This window comes from Ursus americanus, chromosome 26 (genome assembly GCF_024610735.1).
Source record: "Ursus americanus isolate L20-20 chromosome 26, mUrsAme1.1.p, whole genome shotgun sequence".
NCBI classification, from domain to species: domain Eukaryota; kingdom Metazoa; phylum Chordata; class Mammalia; order Carnivora; family Ursidae; genus Ursus; species Ursus americanus.
In genome coordinates this window covers 13,124,819-13,144,991 of record NC_142152.1, presented here as the reverse complement: position 1 = coordinate 13,144,991, position 20,173 = coordinate 13,124,819, and the positions used below count along the sequence as shown (strand labels likewise).

General features: G+C 35.5%; 1 protein-coding gene across 18 annotated transcripts in view; it reads right to left on the bottom strand.

Annotated features, from left to right (window-relative positions):
• GPHN (gephyrin) overlaps positions 1-20,173 on the bottom strand; it is a 603,483-nt gene that overhangs the window by 264,987 nt on the left and 318,323 nt on the right. For all 18 annotated transcript variants that reach the window (XM_087856022.1, XM_087856023.1, XM_087856025.1 and 15 more), the window contains one exon: positions 9,561-9,655. In XM_087856022.1, the coding sequence (XP_087712148.1) occupies positions 9,561-9,655 (95 nt within the window). The remainder of the gene's footprint in view (positions 1-9,560; positions 9,656-20,173) is intronic.

The window sequence follows — 20,173 nt, the reverse complement described above, 5'->3', positions numbered from 1 at the left end:
TCACCTTTTGGCTATTGTGCATAACGCTATGAACACTGGTGTACAAGTATCTGTTCAAGTCTCTGCTTTCAGTTCCGCCAGAAGTGGAATTACTATACCATATGGTAATTCATTGTTTAATTTTTTTTGAAAAACTGTCATACTACTTTGAACAATGGCACCAGTAATGAAGGGTTCCAATTTTTCCACATCCTTTCCTAACACTTTTTATTTTGTTTGTTTGTTTATAATAGCTATCCTAGTGGCTGTGAGGTAGTATCTCACTGTGGCTTTGATTAACATATCTCCAATGATTAATGCTGTTGAACACCTTATCATGTGCTTATTGGCCACTGTATATCTTCCCTGGAGAAATATCTATTCATTTTTAAATTAGGTTGTTTGTTTTTGTGTTGGAGTTCTTTATATATTCTGGATATTAAATCCTTATCAGATACATGATTTGCAAATGTTTCTCCCATTCTACTTTGTTGATAGTGTCCTTGAAGGCACAAAGGTTTTAATACTGATTAAGTCCAAATAATCCTCTTTTTTGTTGTTGTTGCCTATAATGTGGGTGTCATTCAAGAAAAGCACTGCCAAATCTAATGTCATGAAGCCTTTCCCGATGTTTTCTTCCGTGAGATTTACAATTTTAGTTTTTACATTTAGGTCTTTGATACATTTTGAGTTAATTTTAGTATATGGTATTTGGTAAGGGTCCAACTTTATTCTTTTGCCTGTAGATATCCAGTTCTCCCAAAACCACTTGTTGAAGACTGTCTTTTCCACACTGAATTGTCTTGGTACCCCTCCCAAAAATCATCTGACCTTTTATGCAAAAGTTTATTTCTGCCTCCCTATTCAATTCCATTGGCCTAAAAATCTGACCTAATGCTAGAACAACTTTTTTGATTATTGTAACCTTGCAGTCAGTTTGATATCAGGGAGCAGGAGTCAACCTGCTTTGTTTTTCTTTTTTAAGGTTGTTTTGTCTCTTTGGGGCACCTGGAGAGTCCATATAAATTTTAGAATGGATTTTTCTATTTCTGCAAAAAGTTATGTTGCTATATTTTGATAGGGATTGAATTAAATTTGCAAATTGCTTTGGGTAGTACTGACATCTTAACAATATTAGGACTTCCAAACCATAAACAGGGGGTTTACGTCCATTCATTTAAATCTTCTTTAATTTCTGTCAGCAAAGTTTTATAGTTTTCAGTGTACAAGTCTCTCAGGTCCTTGATTAAGTTAATTATTAAGTATTTTATTCTTTTTGATGAGATTTTAAGGGGAATTGTTTTCAAAATTTCCTTTTTGCATTTTTCTTTGTTAACATATGGGAACACAACTCATGTTTGCATTTTTTTTTTAATTAAAAAAATTTTTTTTATTATATTATGTTAGTCACCATACAGTACATCCCTGGTTTCTGATGTAAAGTTCGATGATTCATTAGTTGCGTATAACACCCAGTGCACTATGCAATACGTGCCCTCCTTACTACCCATCACCAGTCTATCCCATTCCCGCACCTCCCTCCCCTCTGAAGCCCTCAGTTTGTTTCTCAGAGTCCATAGTCTCCCATGCTTCATTCCCCCAAAATTTCCTTTTTGCATTTTTCATTGTTAATGTATGGGAACACAACTCATTTTTGCATGTTGGTTATGTATCTTCAACTCTGCTGAGTATGTGTATTGGTTCTAATAGTGTGTGTGTGTGTGTGTGTGTGTGTGTGTGTGTGTGGGTGTGGGTGTGTAATTGTTAGGGTTTTCTACAAATAAGATCATGTCAAACAGAAATAAATTTACTTCTCCCTTCTCAATTTAGATACCTTTTATTCCTGTAATCTGTTACCATGCTGTGTATTTATTTTAATTTTCAAAGCCTCCAGCATAAAGATGATGGACTTATTCCAAAGTACTTAGAATCAACTCCTGCTGATTAATTTTCCATTCACTCAGCAGTCCAGTCCTCAGCAATTACGTAGATTCAGAAGGTAAAAGAGGAATTAAACCAGAAAAATCTTTCAATAAGACAAAAGTGCTATTTCTATACTGGATCAGGAAAGCTATGAAGAGTTACTTTAACGTTGCAAAGAATAAGTTCTCCAGCTAAACTGTGGGATCCTTAAGGTGAGGACCATGCCTTAATTATCTTTCTATCCTTAGTATCCCTGATGGTTAATATAGGGCCTAGCAAATAGAGTATTATTATGTTTGCTGAATCAGATTTTTATTACAAAGGAATTAACAAGAAATGAAGTTCAATTTTTTCTTGACTATACCCTTGCATGCCAAGAAAAAGTTCTTGTATGTTCAAAGGGCACTACTTAATTCCACAGTGAAAAGGGATCAAATGTGACCCCTGACCTCAGAAGTGTAGGTAATGTAAGTATGGTTAAAAAAAAGAACAGCATAAGGGTGCCTGGGTGGAACAGTCAATTAAGCGTCTGACTCTCACTTTTGGCTCAGGTCTGAACTCAGGGTCATGAGATTGAGCCCTGCGCTGGGCTCTGTGCTCAGCATGGAGTCTACTCGAGTTTCTTTCTCCTTCTTCCTCTGCCCTTCCCCCTGTATGCTCTCTCTGAAATAAATAAATAAATAAATAAATAAATAAATAAATAAATAAATAAATCTTAAAAAAAAAAAAGAATAGCATAAAAGAATCAATGTAAGTTCCTTAAAGATCAGCATGGACTTTTAAATTTAAAATTTCTACATGCTGTTGTAATTCTTTTTTGGTCTTACTTAAATTAAATGTTATAGTACCTGTGACAGCAAAAAGACTATAGTAACTAATGACCAATTCACATTTCCCTGTAGTTGTGCTTCAGGTGTCTGCTATTAATGGGATATGAACCCTGTCTAAATAACAGAGGGGCATTATCGTTCATACTCCATGTGTTATGTAGATGTACTTAGTTTTGTATTCATATTGCACACAGGATGAATAAATGGCTATACATAATGATTATGAAACCATGCAATTATAAAGCTGCTGTGTATTTTTAGATTGCTCTGAGATCAACTGCCTATTAATCAGTGGTCAATAAATCAACAGATTTTCACTAAGTTGATACTTCTGTCTTTAATTTAAATGATGTATGTTGAGAGGGCCCAGCGCATGAGCGCTCAAGAAATGGAAGCTCAGGAGGGAGTTAAGATGGCGGAGGACTAGGGGGCCCCTTTTTCAGCCGGTCCCCTGAGTCGAGCTGGATAGGTACCAGACCAGCCTGAACATCCACAGAATCAGCCTGAGACGCAGGAAGATACATCTGGATCTCTACAAATGAACATCTCCAGTGATGAGTATTGAGGTACGAAGTGGGGAGCTGTGAAACCGCACACAGATATCGGAAGATAAACAGAAGGGGGAGGGAGCCGCCACGTTCGGGCCGGGAAGCGGTAGCCACCTGCACGGGGGAGCGGGCAGACTCGCGGACCGGCACGCGAGAGAGAGCAGACTGAGACTGTGAGCCGGAAAACGCGCAACCAGACTGAAAACCGGAGCTCCTGTGTGCTCACTGGAACCAGACTGAGACCGGGAGCTCCAGAGCGCGCGAGGGCAGCTGGTGGCTGGCAGTGTTAGAAACACAAAAGACAGAGACGCGGCGGCCCTGGAAGTGAGGGCTGGGACGCCGGGTGTGTGGCGCACATCCCAGGACACTGCAGGGTTGAGCATCACGAACAGAAACAGAGTTAAAGTGGCCAGAACATCAGTGGAGAACGGTCCGCGATCCCTCTGTTCTGAGACAGAGGCTGAGATTCGGCTACTGCTACTCTGACTCTCAGAAGAGTCACAGCAAACCGCCAGGGAAAGCCGCCAAAGAACAAAATACCGGCTCACAGTGTGCCCATCCCCAACCCCACTCGCAGGGGACACGGAGACTCTACCCAAACAGGGTTGCCTGAGTATCAGCGCGGCAGGCCCCTCCCCCAGAAGGCAGGCTGACAAATCAAGAAGCCCACATCCCTAAGATCCCTATAAAACAAGGGCGCACGGCCTGGGTCCTGGTCAATATTGGGCTCTGGACAACCCCACAACTTCTCCTCATCAGAATGATGAGAAGGAGAAATTCCTCCCCAGCAAAGAAAAGACAAAGCGTCTGTGGCCTCTGCCACAGAACTAATGGATATGGATGTAACCAAATTATCAGAAATGGAATTCAGAGTAACAATGGTCAAGATGATGTGTAGACTTGAAAAAAGTATTAACGAAAATGTTAATGAGATATAGAATCTCTAAGGGCGGAAATGAAAGCGAATCTGGCAGAAATTAAAAATTCTATGAGCCAAATGCAATCAAAACTAGAGGCTCTGACGATCAGGGTAAATGAGGCAGAGGAATGGATTAGCGAATTGGAGGATGGGTTAGAAGAAAAAGCGAAAATAGAAGCTGGACTTAAAAAAATCCACACCCACGAATGTAGGTTACAGGAGATTACTGACTCAATGAAACGATCCAACGTCAGAATCATCGGCATCCCCGAGGGGGTGGAGAAAAAGAGGTCTAGAAGAGATATCTGAACAAATTGTAGCTGAAAACTTCGCTAATCTAGTGAGGGAAACAAACATTCGTGTGCAAGAGGCAGAGAGGACCCCTCCCAATCTCAACCACAACAAACCTACACCACGTCACATCATAGTGCATTTCGCAAATATTAGATCCAAGGATACAGTATTGAAAGTGGCCAGGGCAAAGAAATTTCTCACGTACCAAAGCAAAGGTATCAGAATTACGTCAGACCTGTCTACACAGACCTGGAATGAGAGAAAGGCATGTGGGTGGGCATTTTTAAAGCTCTTTCAGAGAAAACATGCAGCCAAGGATCCTTTATCCAGAAAGGCTGTCATTCAGAATTGATGGAGAGATAAAGACCTTCCAGAATCGCCAGTCATTGACCAATTTTGTAACCATGAAACCAGCCCTACAGGAGATATTAAGGGGGGTTCTATAAAAGTAAAAAGGCCCCAAGAGTGATACAGAACAGAAAGTCACAATCTATAGAAACAAAGACTTTACAGGCATCATGGCATCATTAAAATCATCTCTCTCAATATTCAGTGTCAATGTAAATGGCCTAAATGCTCCCATAAAGCGCCACAGGGTTTCAGATTGGATAAAAAGACATGACCCATCCATTTGCTGTCTACAAGAGACTCATTTTGAACCTAAAGATACATCCAGACTGAAAGTAAAGGGATGGAATACCATCTTTCATGCCAATGGACCTCAAAAGAAAGCTGGGGTAGCAATTCTCATATCAGACAGATTGGATTTTAAACTAAAGACTATAGTTAGAGACACAGAAGGGCACTATATTATTCTTAAAGGATGTATCCAACAAGTGGATATGACAATTATAAATATATATGCCCCCACCAGGGGAGCAGCAAGATATACAAGCCAACTCTTAACCAGAATAAAGAGACATATAGATGAAAATACATTAATAGTAGGGGACCTCAACACTCCACTATCAGAAACAGACAGAACACCCATGTAAAAAATCGACAAAGAAACAAGGGCTTTGAATGCCATACACGACAAGTTGGACCTCATAGATATATATAGAACACTGCACCCCAGAACCAAAGAATACTCATTCTATTCTAATGCCCAAGGAACATTCTCAAGAATAGACCATGTTCTGGGACACAAAACAGGTCTCAACCGATACCAAAAGACTGGGATTATTCCCTGCATATTCTCAGACCGCAACACTTTGAAATTGGAACTCAACCACAAGGAAAAATTTGGAAGAAACTCAAACACTTGGAGACTAAGAACCGTCCTGCTCAGGAATGATTCAATAAACCAGGAAATCAAAAATCAATTTAAACAATTTATGGAGACCAACGAGAATGAAAACACAATGGTCCAAAACCTATGGGATACTGCAAAGGCAGTCCTAAGGGGAAAATACATAGCCATCCAAGCCTCACTCAAAAGAATAGAAAAATCTAAAATGCAGTTTTTATATTCTCACCTCAAGAAGCTGGAACAGCAACAGTGGGAGCACAGTAGAGAAGATCAACAGAACCAGAAGCTGGTTCTTTGAAATAAATAAAATTGACAGACCACTGGCAAGACTTATCCAAAAGAATAGAGAAAGGACCCAAATTAATAAAATTATGAATGAAAAGGGAGAGGTCACAACCAATACCAATGAAATTGGAAGGATTATTAGAAACTTTTATCAACAGCGTTATGCCAATAAATTAAGCAATCTGGAAGAGATGGAGGACTTCCTGGAAACCTATAAACTACCAAGACTGAAAGAGGAAGAAATTGATTTTTTAAACAGGCCAATTAACTATGAAGAGATTGAGTCAGTGATAAAAAACCTTCCAAAAAACAAAACTCCAGGCCCGGACGGTTTTCCTGGGGAATTCTACCAAATATTCAAAGAAGAAATAATACCTATTCTCGTAAAGCTATTTCAAAAAATAGAAACAGAAGGAAAGCTATCAAACTCATTCTATGAGGCCAATATTACCTTGATCCCCAAACCAGGCAAAGACCCCATCAAAAAGGAGAATTACAGACCGATTTCCCTAATGAATATGGACGCCAAAATCCTCAACAAGATCCTGGCTAATAGAATCCAACAGTACATTAGAAGGATTATCCATCATGACCAAGTGGGATTCATCCCTGGGATGCAAGGGTGGTTCAACATTTGCAAATCTATCATGTCTTAGATTTTATCCAGAAAGAAAAATTCAAAAATCATATGATTCTCTCAATAGATGCAGAAAAAGCATTTGACAAAATACAGCATCCTTTCCTGATTAAAACCCTTCAGAGTGTAGGAATAGAGGGTACATTCCTCAATCTCATAAAAACCATCTGTGAAAAGCCTATAGCAAATATCATTCTCGATGGGGAAAAGCTGGAAGCCTTTCCCTTAAGATCAGGAACACGACAAGGATGCCCACTCTCACCACTATTATTCAACATAGTACTAGAAGTCCTTGCAACAGCAATCAGACAACAAAAAGGGATAAAAGGTATCCAAATAGGCAAAGAAGAAGTCAAACTGTCTCTCTTCGCAGATGACATGATACTTTATATGGAAAACCCAAAAGAATCCACTCCCACACTATTAGAAGTTATAGAGCAATTCAGTAATGTGGCGGGATACAAAATCAATGCTCAGAAATCAGTTGCATTTCTATACACGAATAATGAGACTGAAGAAAGAGAAATTAGGGAATCCATCCCATTTACAATAGCACCAAAAACCACATGTTACCTTGGAATTAACCTAACCAGAGATGTAAAGGACCTATATTCTAGAAACTACAAATCACTCTTGAAAGACATTGAAGAAGACACAAAAAGATGTAAAAATATTCCATGCTCATGGACTGGAAGAATTAACATAGTTAAAATGTCCATGCTACGCAGAGCAATCTACACTTTCAATGCTATCCCGATCAAAATACCGAGGACATTTTTCAAAGAACTGGAAGAAATAGCCCTTAAATTTGTATGGAACCAGAAAAGGCCCCGAATCGCCAAGGAATTGTTGAAAAGGAAAACCAAAGCTGGGGGCATCACAATGCCGGATTTCAAGCTGTACTACAAAGCTGTGATCACAAAGACAGCATGGTATTGGCACAAAAACAGACACACAGACCAATGGAACAGAATAGAGAAGCCAGAAATGGACCCTCGGCTCTTTGGGCAACTAATTTTTGACAAAGCAGGAAAAAACATCCGGTGGAAAAAAGACAGTCTCTTCAATAAATGGTGCTGGGAAAATTGGACAGCTACATGCAAAAAAATGAAACTTGACCACTCTCTCACACCATACACAAAGATAAACTCTAAATGGATGAAAGACCTCGATGTGTGATAGGAATCCATCAAAATCCTAGAGGAGAACATAGGCAGCAACCTCTATGACATCAGCCATGGCAACCTTTTTCATGTCACATCTCCAAAGGCAAGAGAAACAAAAGATAAAATGAACTTGTGGGACTTCATCAAGATAAAAAGCTTCTGCACAGCCAAGGAAACAGTCAAAAAACTAAGAGGCAGCCCACAGAATGGGAGAATATATTTGCAAATGATACTACAGATAAAAGACTGGTATCCAAGATCTACAAAGAACTTCTCAAACTCAATACACGAGAAACAAATAAATCATAAAATGGGCAGAAGATATGAACAGACACTTTTCCAATGAAGACATACAAATGGCTAACAGACACATGAAAAAATGTTCAAAATCATTAGCCATCAGGGAAATTCAAATAAAAAACACACTGAGATACCACCTTACGCCAGTTAGAATAGCAAAAATAGACAAGGCAAGAAACAACAATTGTTGGAGAGGATGTGGAGAAAGGGGATCCCTCCTACATTGTTGGTGGGAATGCAAGTTGGTACAGCCACTCTGGAAAACAGTGTGGAGGTCCCTTAAAAAGTTAAAAATTGAGCTACCCTATGACCCAGCCATTGCACTACTGGGTGTTTACCCCAAAGATACAGACATAGTGAAGAGAAGGGCCATAGCACCCCAATGTTCATAGCAGCATTGTCCACAATAGCTAAATTGTGGAAGGAGCCGAGATGCCCTTCAACAGATGACTGGATTAAGAAGTTGTGGTCCATATATACAATGGAATATTACTCAGCTATCAGAAAGAACAAATTCTCAACATTTGCTGCAACATGGACGGCACTGGAGGAGATAATGCTAAGTGAAATAAGTCAAGCAGAGAAAGACAATTATCATATGATTTCTCTCATCTATGGAACATAAGAACTAGGAAGATCGGTAGGGGAAGAAAGGGATAAAGAAAGGGGGGTTAATCAGAAGGGGGAATGAAACATGAGAGACTATGGACTATGAGAACAAACTGAGGGCCTCAGAGGGGAGGGGGGTGGAGGAATGGGATAGACAGGTGATGGGTAGTAAGGAGGGCACGTATTGCATGGTGCACTGGGTGTTATATGCAACTAATGAATCATTGAAGTTTACATCGTAAACCGGGGATGTACTGTATGGTGACTAACATAATATAATAAAAAATCATTAAAAAAAAAAAAGAATAGATGTCAACATCTATGTCAACAAAGGCATAGTTTTAAATATACTAACTTAATATACTACTAATATATTATTAATTCAGCTTCTTTTTATGACCACCCATGAATATGCCTATTTACGTATCCTAACATATGAGAATAACTTTTTGGAAAAAACCTCCGCTGTTTTATTAAATTACCATTTGATGACAATTAATGAATATTAATTGATGATTACAAATAATCACATACAAAAATAATTTTACATCTTAATAAACTGGACTCTCCTCTGGGTTAGGATTGACACCTTTTAGCAAAGTATAATATTTTCTAAAAGTTTAAACATAATGTAAAAAAAAATTTGAAGGAAAATGGTCAAGATTTAACTAGACAGGATACTAAGACTCTTAACTCTGAGGAAAAAAAGGGAGCGAATTTAAGTGTTATTGACTGAAGTTTCTTATGTTTATCAGTCTATTGTAGTGATTAGTGGTATTGAATTAATTTTCTTTGCAACATGTTAGTGACTTTCTTACCTAGAGAGCATGCCCAGAGGTGTAACATTAAGTGATCCCATCAGCATTGCCAGGGCCATCCCTGGCGCTTCCCGTTCTATTACTTCTTTTGTGGCCTGTAATTAAAGATTAAATAGCAGACTGAGTGAAATTAGCCAAAAAGAAGGAAGGCAGAGTAGTAAAATTAACTTAAAAATAATTATAAATCATGCTTTCTATAGACCATACTTTGTAGTTCCCCAAATATTGTTTTTAAAGTATCAAGACTCAGTTCTTTGGGACCAGTGAATAAAAGCTGAGAACCAGGACATCCAGGGAACTTATATATATTAGCAGACTTTTCTCTTATCTCTTATAACTCAGAGGTATTTGATAGAAGTCTCATCTGATAATCTAAATTTTAAGACGTAGCCTTAGATTGCTATAACAGCTCAATAGATTTTGATAGGGCAAGAAATCTGGGTACTTTTTGACTATTACACATGAAATAATTAATCCCTAAAACCTGAGATCATTTTTTATCTCTCCCAGCTCTATGATTTTATGACATAATTAAAACGAACTCAGGAAGTCACCATGTCAACTTTCTCATGTATTGGGCAGAAGAAAAACTCAATTTACCATCTTTATATTTTCAATACAAATTAACTATCTAATTATTTTAAAAAAGAATCAGTGAAGTGGCAGGATTCCACTATACAACAGAAGTTTTAAATACGGCGTTTTTAAGACAAGTGTGTAAGTTAAACCTGAAATAAGAGAATGAAGACAGGAAAATCTCATTTTCTAAAGATCAATCAAAATAGGTATATATTTATATTGTGATGGTAAAGATATGTTTTAGGCTAAAAGTTATGAGTGGAATACATGACCAAATCCATTCCTAATCCTCTATTTCTATAGATGTTAACAGGTTACAATAATTGGGAGCAATATAGGAATAAAGCTTGCAAAATAAACTATTCCAGTAAATAAGAAGAAAGTCAAATGAAATAAAAGGCTATGGAGGAATATAGAGAAAGTTTGATTTTTTAAGTATTTTATTAGAAGTAGAGGGATAATACTAAATAAGACTGTGTCTCTGGGCAAAATTTAGGTTAAGGACTTGGCAAAAAAAATGCATCAAGTATGTGTTAGATGCTGGTTGATGTTATAAACTTTTAAGATGCATATAAATTAGTTATTTAATACCTTATAATTATATAGAATAAAGGATTACCAGAATTAATGTGATCTACTGGTCCACTGAATCCCAGCATAATGCAGTATTTAACAAGGCAGAAATTTTAAAGAACTATCAACACTACCATTATGCTTTTCAATAAAACCTGCCTTAAAAATAGAGAATTTTTAAATTCTCTAAGAAATTCTTAAATTCCTAAGTTTGGGAGTTAATTACTTTCATTTAAATATACAGCTAAAAGATGTCAAGCTAGCATTATTCAGAATCTATCTGTTGTTTTCCAAATTCAAACTACCTGGTATGATTTTGAGGTCTCCTGAGAAGAAACACTATTTCTATATTACAAACCGCTTTATTGATGTTTACAACTTTTTCTTAGAGACTGTAAAATCTTAGAGTCTTAAAAATCGAGCATGTAGTATTATGGAGAACAATCTTAAAAGAATTCTTTCAATAGGGCTAATATTCATTATCTGCTTGAAAAAGTCACATAAGCAATGTTCAACATTTAATGAATTTGGGATCATGTAAAGATGAAGTACTCCAAAGTACAGTAGCACACTTTATTTAAGGGCAAATGAAAAAAATATATATAAATAGCTGAGAAGAAGTCTTTCACTTAAACAGATACTTCAAATAACAACATTTATCCATCCATACAACAAATATTTATTAAGCATCTATTATGTACTAGGTATTATTCTAGGCAGTGATATTACAATAGTGAATAGAACACACTTCTAAGAGTGTGTAAATTCAGTTTCACCTACTACATGAAAAACCTGATTGATGAATTACATATGAGAATTACCTACAAGACATGCAATTCACCAATTTCTATAGATTCTCTAAAATACACCACCGGATTTGGTTGGGCCACAGTGATCTACCTAGAATGCCTTTGCTCACTTTTCAAAGAATTGTTTTGCTGTATGCAAGTGGATCCAATGAAATGGCTCAGTGAAACTCGTATTTATATTAGGAAGTATTTGAGGCCATTGTACACCACATTTCTCTGTGATTCTCTTTAGGAGGAGCTATTGGAGAAACTTTCTCTTAAGTGTCGTATCTAGGAATGGTACTCTGTGCCACCAGTTTTTGGGTCTTTTTTTTTTTTTTGTCTTTTTAAAAAAATTATAATGCTTGTGAATCAAGTAACCCTTGAAAACAGAGACAAATGTGGATACTTTTTAGTACAGAACACAGCTTAATCTGATCTTATTTTTCCTTGCCTACGTTTATCTTATTAAAAGTTCTGTTGTGTTTTATGTATTTGGGTAAACCATCCTAAATATTTTCCAGAGTATTAATAACTGTATGGATGATGGATGGATGGATGAAAAAATGTATTCTTTACAGAGAAGTCTTCATCTTTTTTCTAAACATAATTTAGGGAGGACAATTAATGATGAAGCCCTCTAGATAATTTGGGCCTATAGCTACAAATTTTCTTTATTTGAGAATACAAAAGGAAAATATATACTGTGGTGATGCCACTAAAAGGCGCTAGTGTCTACAGCGGTGAGTGCTGAAGTTGTCAGACTCTTTCTAGGACTAGATACAAATCAACCTCTTCAATAAGATTTCTAAATAATGCACAAACTAGTCTTTTTGACATCTATCAAATATAGATTTTTCCATAAAATATCAGAACCCTTCTATTTCCTTTTTATTTTCTCTTCCTCTAAAGCTGTTTGGCATAGCAGAAAGATCACCATCTGTGAAATCAAACAATGCCACCACATAGTTAAGCTTCATGAGAGCAACAGCTGGATGGGTTGCAGCACCTAGCACAGTGCCCAACACACAGTATATGTACTCAATAAAATATTTGTTGAATAAAACGATGAATAAATGAACCAATACAGGTTTGAAACCCAGCTGTATCACTTAGCTTCTCTGTGAATTAGAACAAAATATTTAACCTCTTGGAGCTTCAGTGTACTTATGAATAAAATGGAGAAAATAATAAAACCTACCTAAATCTTATGAGAATTAGATCACCTAGCATAGAATAGGCATTCAATACATGTCAATTCTCTTTATGTCTCTTCTTTCCAATTCTCCTTATATCCTTGCAGTTTTGATTATACCAGTTAGAGAACAGGAACAATACAAAAATCCAGAAACCAAACCTAGAAAACAGTGGTTGAGAAGCAAAGATGAGGGGAAAGAGAACGGACAGCAAGAACCTGAATGTGAGAACACTGGCAAGTGGGGAACAGGGATCAGAATACTGAAATACTAGATCTAAGGGAACAAGCAGCCAAATGAAGTGCTGAAATTGGAAGATGGACAGGAGGGTAAGAGCTAGGTAAAAACATCTATAAACCATAAATGAAAAGATACAACTAGAAGGCAAAGAGCAAGGGAATAAAACTCAATTTAGAATAAAATGGGAAAAAACTGTCTAAACAAGAAAATAGAAGCAGAAGAATGGTTTTAATAAGTGTAGCTTTACCTGTATCTGTTTATGAATAGATAACAAGCATTCATTATCAATAGGCTATTTATAATCAATGGCAAAAAAGAATGCTATCAAAAGTTTGAAACTTTTCTAAATTAGCTTAAAATTGTTTCCAACTTTCTTATACATTATTTATTTATCTTTTTTTTTTTTTCCTTGAGCAAGAGCAGAAGTTTATATTCCTACTTCGGATACAACGTTTTCGGAACTACTAGAGTGCCAAATAATAAAGGTTTAATGGGATTTAGCCATTCTCTTTAAATAAAACATTTCATCTTGAACTTCTAAATACTTTTTAAACTATCAAAGTTGTTAAATACTTTCTAAACTATGAAACCTCCTATGGAAAATCACTTATTGTGATCTTTTTCTTTTATCAGTGACACTTTCAAGATAACATTAAAGTCAGAAAGTGCTTCAAAGACTGTTCAATTTGCAAAAAAAGCGTGTCATAAACAATGATTTTATAGCCCAGAGAACCTGTCAGTGAAATTCTGATCCATTTTAATTTCACAGGAAAAACAATCTTAAAAAATGTTATTGCTAACAGACAATGATGTTTAAATATGTACAGGGCACATATTAGCCACATGTAAATGCGCAGAAATTCCTTAGACTCATGGTGACTGTGAAAAACCACTTAGTATAGCACTTTATTTATTTTCTAGACATATTTTTGTCAACAGAGCATAATCTATATATTAATATTTATATGCTTGTTACTTGACTATATAAATTTAATAAAATTTCCTCCTAACAATTATTGCAGTACCCTCTACTGATTAAATAATCTTAAATAACAAAGACTATCTTTGAAACGCCATCTAATAATTTACTAATGTTATTAATAACATTACTCTATCAAGGTAGGATATGGTTAAAAAAGTGGTTCTCAGCCTGAGTATGCATCAGAATCTCCCACACGCCTTGTTAAACACTGACTGCTGGGTCCCACCCAGAGATTTTGATCAGAAAGTCTGGTTGGGTCCTCAAAAATGTACATTTCTAACAAGTTTCCAGGTTCTGCTTGTGATGCTGATCAAAGGACCACACTTTGAAAAACACACTGCAGATGGAAGGAATGAGGCAGATTAATAATAATGTGTGCCACTTGATCTAATCTTCATGATTATCTTATATTCAACTTTGTAAAGTAGACTGAAATAAATGTGTGGAGTCTTTATCAGAGTAAATATAGACCTACTGAGGAGGTAAATTAGGTAAAAAATAGGCAGTTTAATGACAGCAAATTAAATTTTCCTTACTTTATTGATTAAAGGGCAAACACATTAATTTTGTTTTACACTTTAAAAAAGGGTTATAATAAACTAACCACTCAGAGCCTGCCTCTATAATTATCCTATGGTACAAAGAAGCTATCTTTAATGTATTTCTTTTCTCAGGACTACATATGATGGATAAAACTTGTACATGACGAACTCCTAGGGATACTCAAGGAGCACCAGCTATAAATCTACTCCTTTCTTCTCTAAGAAACAGAGCAGAATGGAAGAGTCACATTATTCTAAGGGCAGCCTTGAATTTATTTTAATTAATTAAAATATTCATTTGCATATTTTGTTAATTTTAAATTAGTTGCAAACACATTTCAACCAATCATAACACATCAGTGTATCATAACATGTGACTACGTGGTCTGGTAAAGGCTACTGTTACGCAAGAGAAGACACAACCAGGGAATGAAGGTAGTTATCTCAGTTTTACTTGGAAGATATGATCTTATTTATGTATTTCTTTTCCTCAGAGTTTTTAGCCTTCTTAAATATTTACATTTTCTTCCACTCCTGGAAGAAGTAGAAAACTTTTCAAAATGGAGATACTCCCATTTTGTTTTTCAGTTAAAGTTATACAGTGTTTAAATAAGCTCTTTGTATGATGAAAGATCAAAGGAGACAGTTTAATTGTATAGAGAAAACACACACAAAAAAAGAGTAAAAATTTAAGTACTGCAGCAGTGTCATCTTCCATTCCATTCCATGAACATATACTTTGCAGAGACGCCAAGAGTCCCACAGTTGAAACTCAGTTCCCATTATGTGTCACAGAGTTAACAATCACCATGCTAAGTAAGGTTCTAATGTTTAAAGATAAGTATTTCTTGTATAGCATGGCCCCTAAAGCAAGCCAACCAATTTATCTGGCTTAACAAAAGAATTTATTTATTTTTTAAAATTATTTTTTAAAAAATTTTTATTTATTAGAAAGAAAGAGAGCAAGAGAGAGAGAGCGCGTGAGAGAGAGCAAGAGTGAGAGTGAGAAGGGGAGAGAGAGCAAGCGAGCAGGGGCAGAGGGAGAAGATAATCAAATTATCAAACAAAAAATCAAGGAACTCAGATAAGAAAATTATTTTTATAAGAGATTTTCATGAGAATACTTATTTTCATATCCCACTTATATAAATAGCACTACTTTACATCTTATTGCAGGGAAAGTTGAAAGAATAGTGAGATTTCTATGGATTATTAGAATTTTTTATATCTGCAATATACATTTATTCATTTTTGGCATTATGTGAAAAATTAAAAAAATTATCAAGTTAATGTTTAGATAAAGGAGGAAAATAATGTGAAAAATAACTCACTGTGTAAAAAGAAAAGTTGCAAAGTTAAAAGTGTTGGTTGCATATATCTTTTATTTTTATTTATTTATTTTTAATATTTTATTTATTTATTTGAGAGAGAGAGAGAGAATGCATGGGGGGGGGGGGAGACGAGCAGGGAGCCTGATGTGGGGCTCAATCCCAGGACTCTGGGAGCATGACCTGAGCTGAAGGCAGGCAGGCGCTTAACCAACTGAGCCACCCAGGCCCTCCTACATATGTCTTTTAATCTATTTAGAAAAAAATGTTACTCATTCATGCTCCTCAAAAGCTGACATATAGATATAGGAAAATATCCTGTTTCTCAAATCTGAAGAATGATGAAGTTGAAATATGATATAATTTGAAATTATACTAAAAGGGGGCTCTCTGGTTAGTCTAGTGAGAACATAACCCAGTCTCTATTCCAGCTACTCTGGAGTTTTTTTTTGTTTTTTTAATGTAGTTGGTATACATTGAATTTCTACTTTGTTAATGATGACACATAATTACTTGCTATACCTAAAGCAATGCGAGTTTTTTTTTAAGTTTTATTATTCATATAACAACATAACTAACTGTGCTTAAAAATCTTAATCAAGAATAAAAGAAACAAGCTCCTACTTTAGGCCTGTATGTACTACTTGCAAATGGCTCACTGCCAACTGATTTTAGAAAGTCTAAAACTTTGCTCTTTGCCCTAAGATGTGATAATTCTCACTGTGGCCTCTTTATATAGTATCTACATTAAGAACCATGTAATTATCACGTTTAAAGTTCTCATTCTACAAAACTAGATTCTCACCAAAACAGGCACATGTGATAAAGTGAGAGGAACAAGAAATAGGTGAAGTAAAGGAAGTGGGATGGTGGAAGAACTGCTGAGAAGAGAGAAAAAAGCAAAAACAGCTCCTTTCTATTTTAATTATCATTATAAAGTGTTGTCATCTCATACCACCCTCAGTTTTAAAATTAGAAGCCAATTGGGAAAGAAGAAAATGAGTAAGTCCTTCCTAAAAAGAAAGAAATCCAATATTTCTGTTGTTTTGAGATAAACTTAATTAAGTAGAAGTTCCATTAGTAAAGATGAGTGAAAAATGTATACACTTAAGTATTTGGAGCCTATGGCATGCTGCAGCTTGAATTAAACAAGTTGCTCTATAGTTTTGCTCATCTAAAGACTGATATAAAGCTACTAACGTCTCCGTTTATGATCAGGCTTTTTATTTATCATCTATAACGTAATAGTCCTTCATTGTTCACATATTAAATGAATAACAGTTTATGTTTTTATGCCTCTGGAAATTTATCTCTCAGTTTTCCATTTGTAAAAAGGGGTAATGATATTTGATACTCTTCTTATAAAAGTAAAGTGTTAACACTATAAAACATTTTTAGCTAACTGAAAGGATGTCACAATATAATGCTAGTATAATAACATACACTACATTAAATTTATAATGCTCTGACAAAAGCTCTTATTTCTCTTATTTACTACACTGGAGAGCTAAACATGAGTAGTATTTCTTAACTACATAATTCAATAATTATGAAGTTTTTATTTATGGTGCTTTTCTTAAAAAATACCTACTGATATTTTCTATTTCAATAGTTAACATAATCCTGTATTACATAATACAGAGATTTATTACTTCTCTTTTTGTAAATTCTATGACTAATCCAATGCCACTGAGTAAATCAATAGAAAACCCCAGAAAGGAACTCAGACCTACAGATTCCAATTCTGAACTTAATCCATTAATCTATTACTGTATGTTTTCAGTTTGTAAGACACTGCACCCTATTCAGACACAGGAATGATTTTTTCCCCTCTGCTTAAATACAATAAAACATATAAAATAATTAGCATCATTCCTAATACATATCAAATACTTAAAAATGTTGGGTACTATTATTTTTACTAAAACACAAATCTAAAGTCACCTATGTTGTAGAAATTGTTATAGCCAAAGCAATTGTGAAAACTGAATAGTTCTATCAGAAAGAGTGCAGAATAGAAGCTATGAGAGGAGTATGTCTGTTTTTGAATGGGTATGAATTACCAGAAGATGTCTGAAGAATGCAAAATGCCAGCAACAATCTTGAAAACTTAATGAAGAATTATCAAGAGCAGCAGTTTTGAAGACACTGATTACCAGGAAGATAGCCTTGGACATTACCATACCTCTGAAGGAGACTGGGAAAAGAATGTGAGAAGATAGAAAATACCTTTGAAGGAAAAAAAGCTAATAGCACCTCTTGATTTATGCTTTTGCCTAAGTCCAATAGAAAACAGCAAGGTATGGGCGCCTGGGTGTCGCAGTCAGCTAAGTGCCTGGCTCTTGATTTTGGTTCAGGATGTGATCTCAAGGTTGTGGGATCAAGCCCCACATCAGGCTCTATGCTTAGTGCACTGTCTGCTTGTTCCTCTCCCTCTGCTCCCCGCCCCATTCTCTCTCAAAGAAAGAAAGAAAGAAAGAAAGAAAGAAAGAAAGAAAGAAAGAAAGAAAGAAAGAAAATAACTTAGAAAGAAAACAGCAATGTGATTATGTACCTAAGCAAAGATGAAAAAATGTGTCCGTAACTTCAAAATTAATGCTTAAATTTCCCTAACAATCATACACTAAAAATTAAAGCTGTAAAAACAACAGCTGTCAGGGTGGGAATAAGACTCAGGATGGTAAAAAATAGGGTAACACAAAGAGGCAATGTTCCACTCAATTCAAGTTAATGCTCTGCTGCTCATATTAAACACAAGAGGTCTTAACTCATTGTCAATCAACTATTATTACACTTCATAGAAAAATTTACTTTTTAAGAGCATCCACACATACAAGAATGGATTAAAAAATTCAGTGAGTTACAACCTGGAAGAAATATAAAATGAAGAAGACATTATTTATTAAATAATATTGACATAAGTTAGATGAAGGAAAATCTTTACCTTTACTGTATTGGAAAAAAAATCTCTTAACAAGAAACTTAAAAATAATCAGAGGCCTAATTTTTAAAAACTGTTCTAAAAAGAGGTGCAGCTATCCTTTGCCACTGAAAAAGGTATAACCACAGGAATGCAAAAATATATATATAAAAAAATTCTTAGAAAATTAAATAACAGTTTTCATATATACTCTAATTTGAAAAACATGTATAAAAGAAATATTTTATTCTATGAGGTTCTTCCAAGGAATCATAATTTTTATAGACTTTTGTACACACACACACACACACACACACACACACTTTTTTGGTGTGGAATTTGGGTTAGTATCTCCAAATCAGGATCTGTAATTTAAGGTTTGAGGATAGCAGACTGTTTCAGGACATCCATACTATAGTACTTATAATAAGGTAGTTTGCTATCCAAATGAAGCCGTAAAGACTGAGATTTAAGAAAAGTCAAAATGAAGTCCATAACTGAAGAAAAAAATTACACTTCATAAAATAAGGATAATGCACACATGTCCTAGGACTGGGATTGAATTCTTCAAGTTAGGGCTATAGGAAACTGAACAGTTGACTTTATTAGGGCAGATGGTAGGAGTGGGAGGAAGTTGGTTGCATCCACTGGCACTAAACAAATCCCATCATCTAGTCAGAATGGGTAGAAGTGATTATCCTTATTAACATACACACAACACACATACCAACATACACACACAGCCATGAGGGTGTTCATTTATAGCCCTTCCTCTTTCAATGCTACTTTGATGCCCACTTTAGCCCAATGATAGGCTCTAGAAATTGTACCCCTAAGTGTGGCTTAGGCCATGCAAGAGCCAGACTAAATTCACAAGAATCAACCAACAAAGGATATAAAAAAAAAATCAGTTTTTTAAAAAATTTAGGTTTTTAAACAAACCTGAAAAATTTGGTAACCAAGCAATATTATTTTATATTAAGATAATTACAAACAGGTTAACTCGGGTCCTCTTTTCACATAAAAAAATAAGTATCCAAGAGCACAGGATACCCAATACAGGAACAGTAAGTGGGGCAGATGGAAATGCCTTTTGCTCAAAACTGCAATAGGAAGGGCAGACTTCTATACCTAACAGAATTTGCCTCTAGGGAAAGGACAGAAAACAAAGAAATAGGTGGGGATGTGCGGAATGGCAAGACTAGATTCTGTCATGCCCTAGTTTTCAAGTTTGGGTTTTTTTTTTTTTTTTTCCTTAATGCAAGTTGCCCAGAAGCTACGAGACATTTTGTAATTTTCTCTGAATAATTTTCAGATACTACAGCCTCATCAAATTCTCTATCTTTTTAAAGCTTTTTATATTACAAAATGATGGGTCAGTGTAAGGAATATTTTCCTTAATATTCCTGACCTCTCTCTGACAAGAAGATATCAAAGAGAAACATTTGTTGTTTAAACTTGGAAG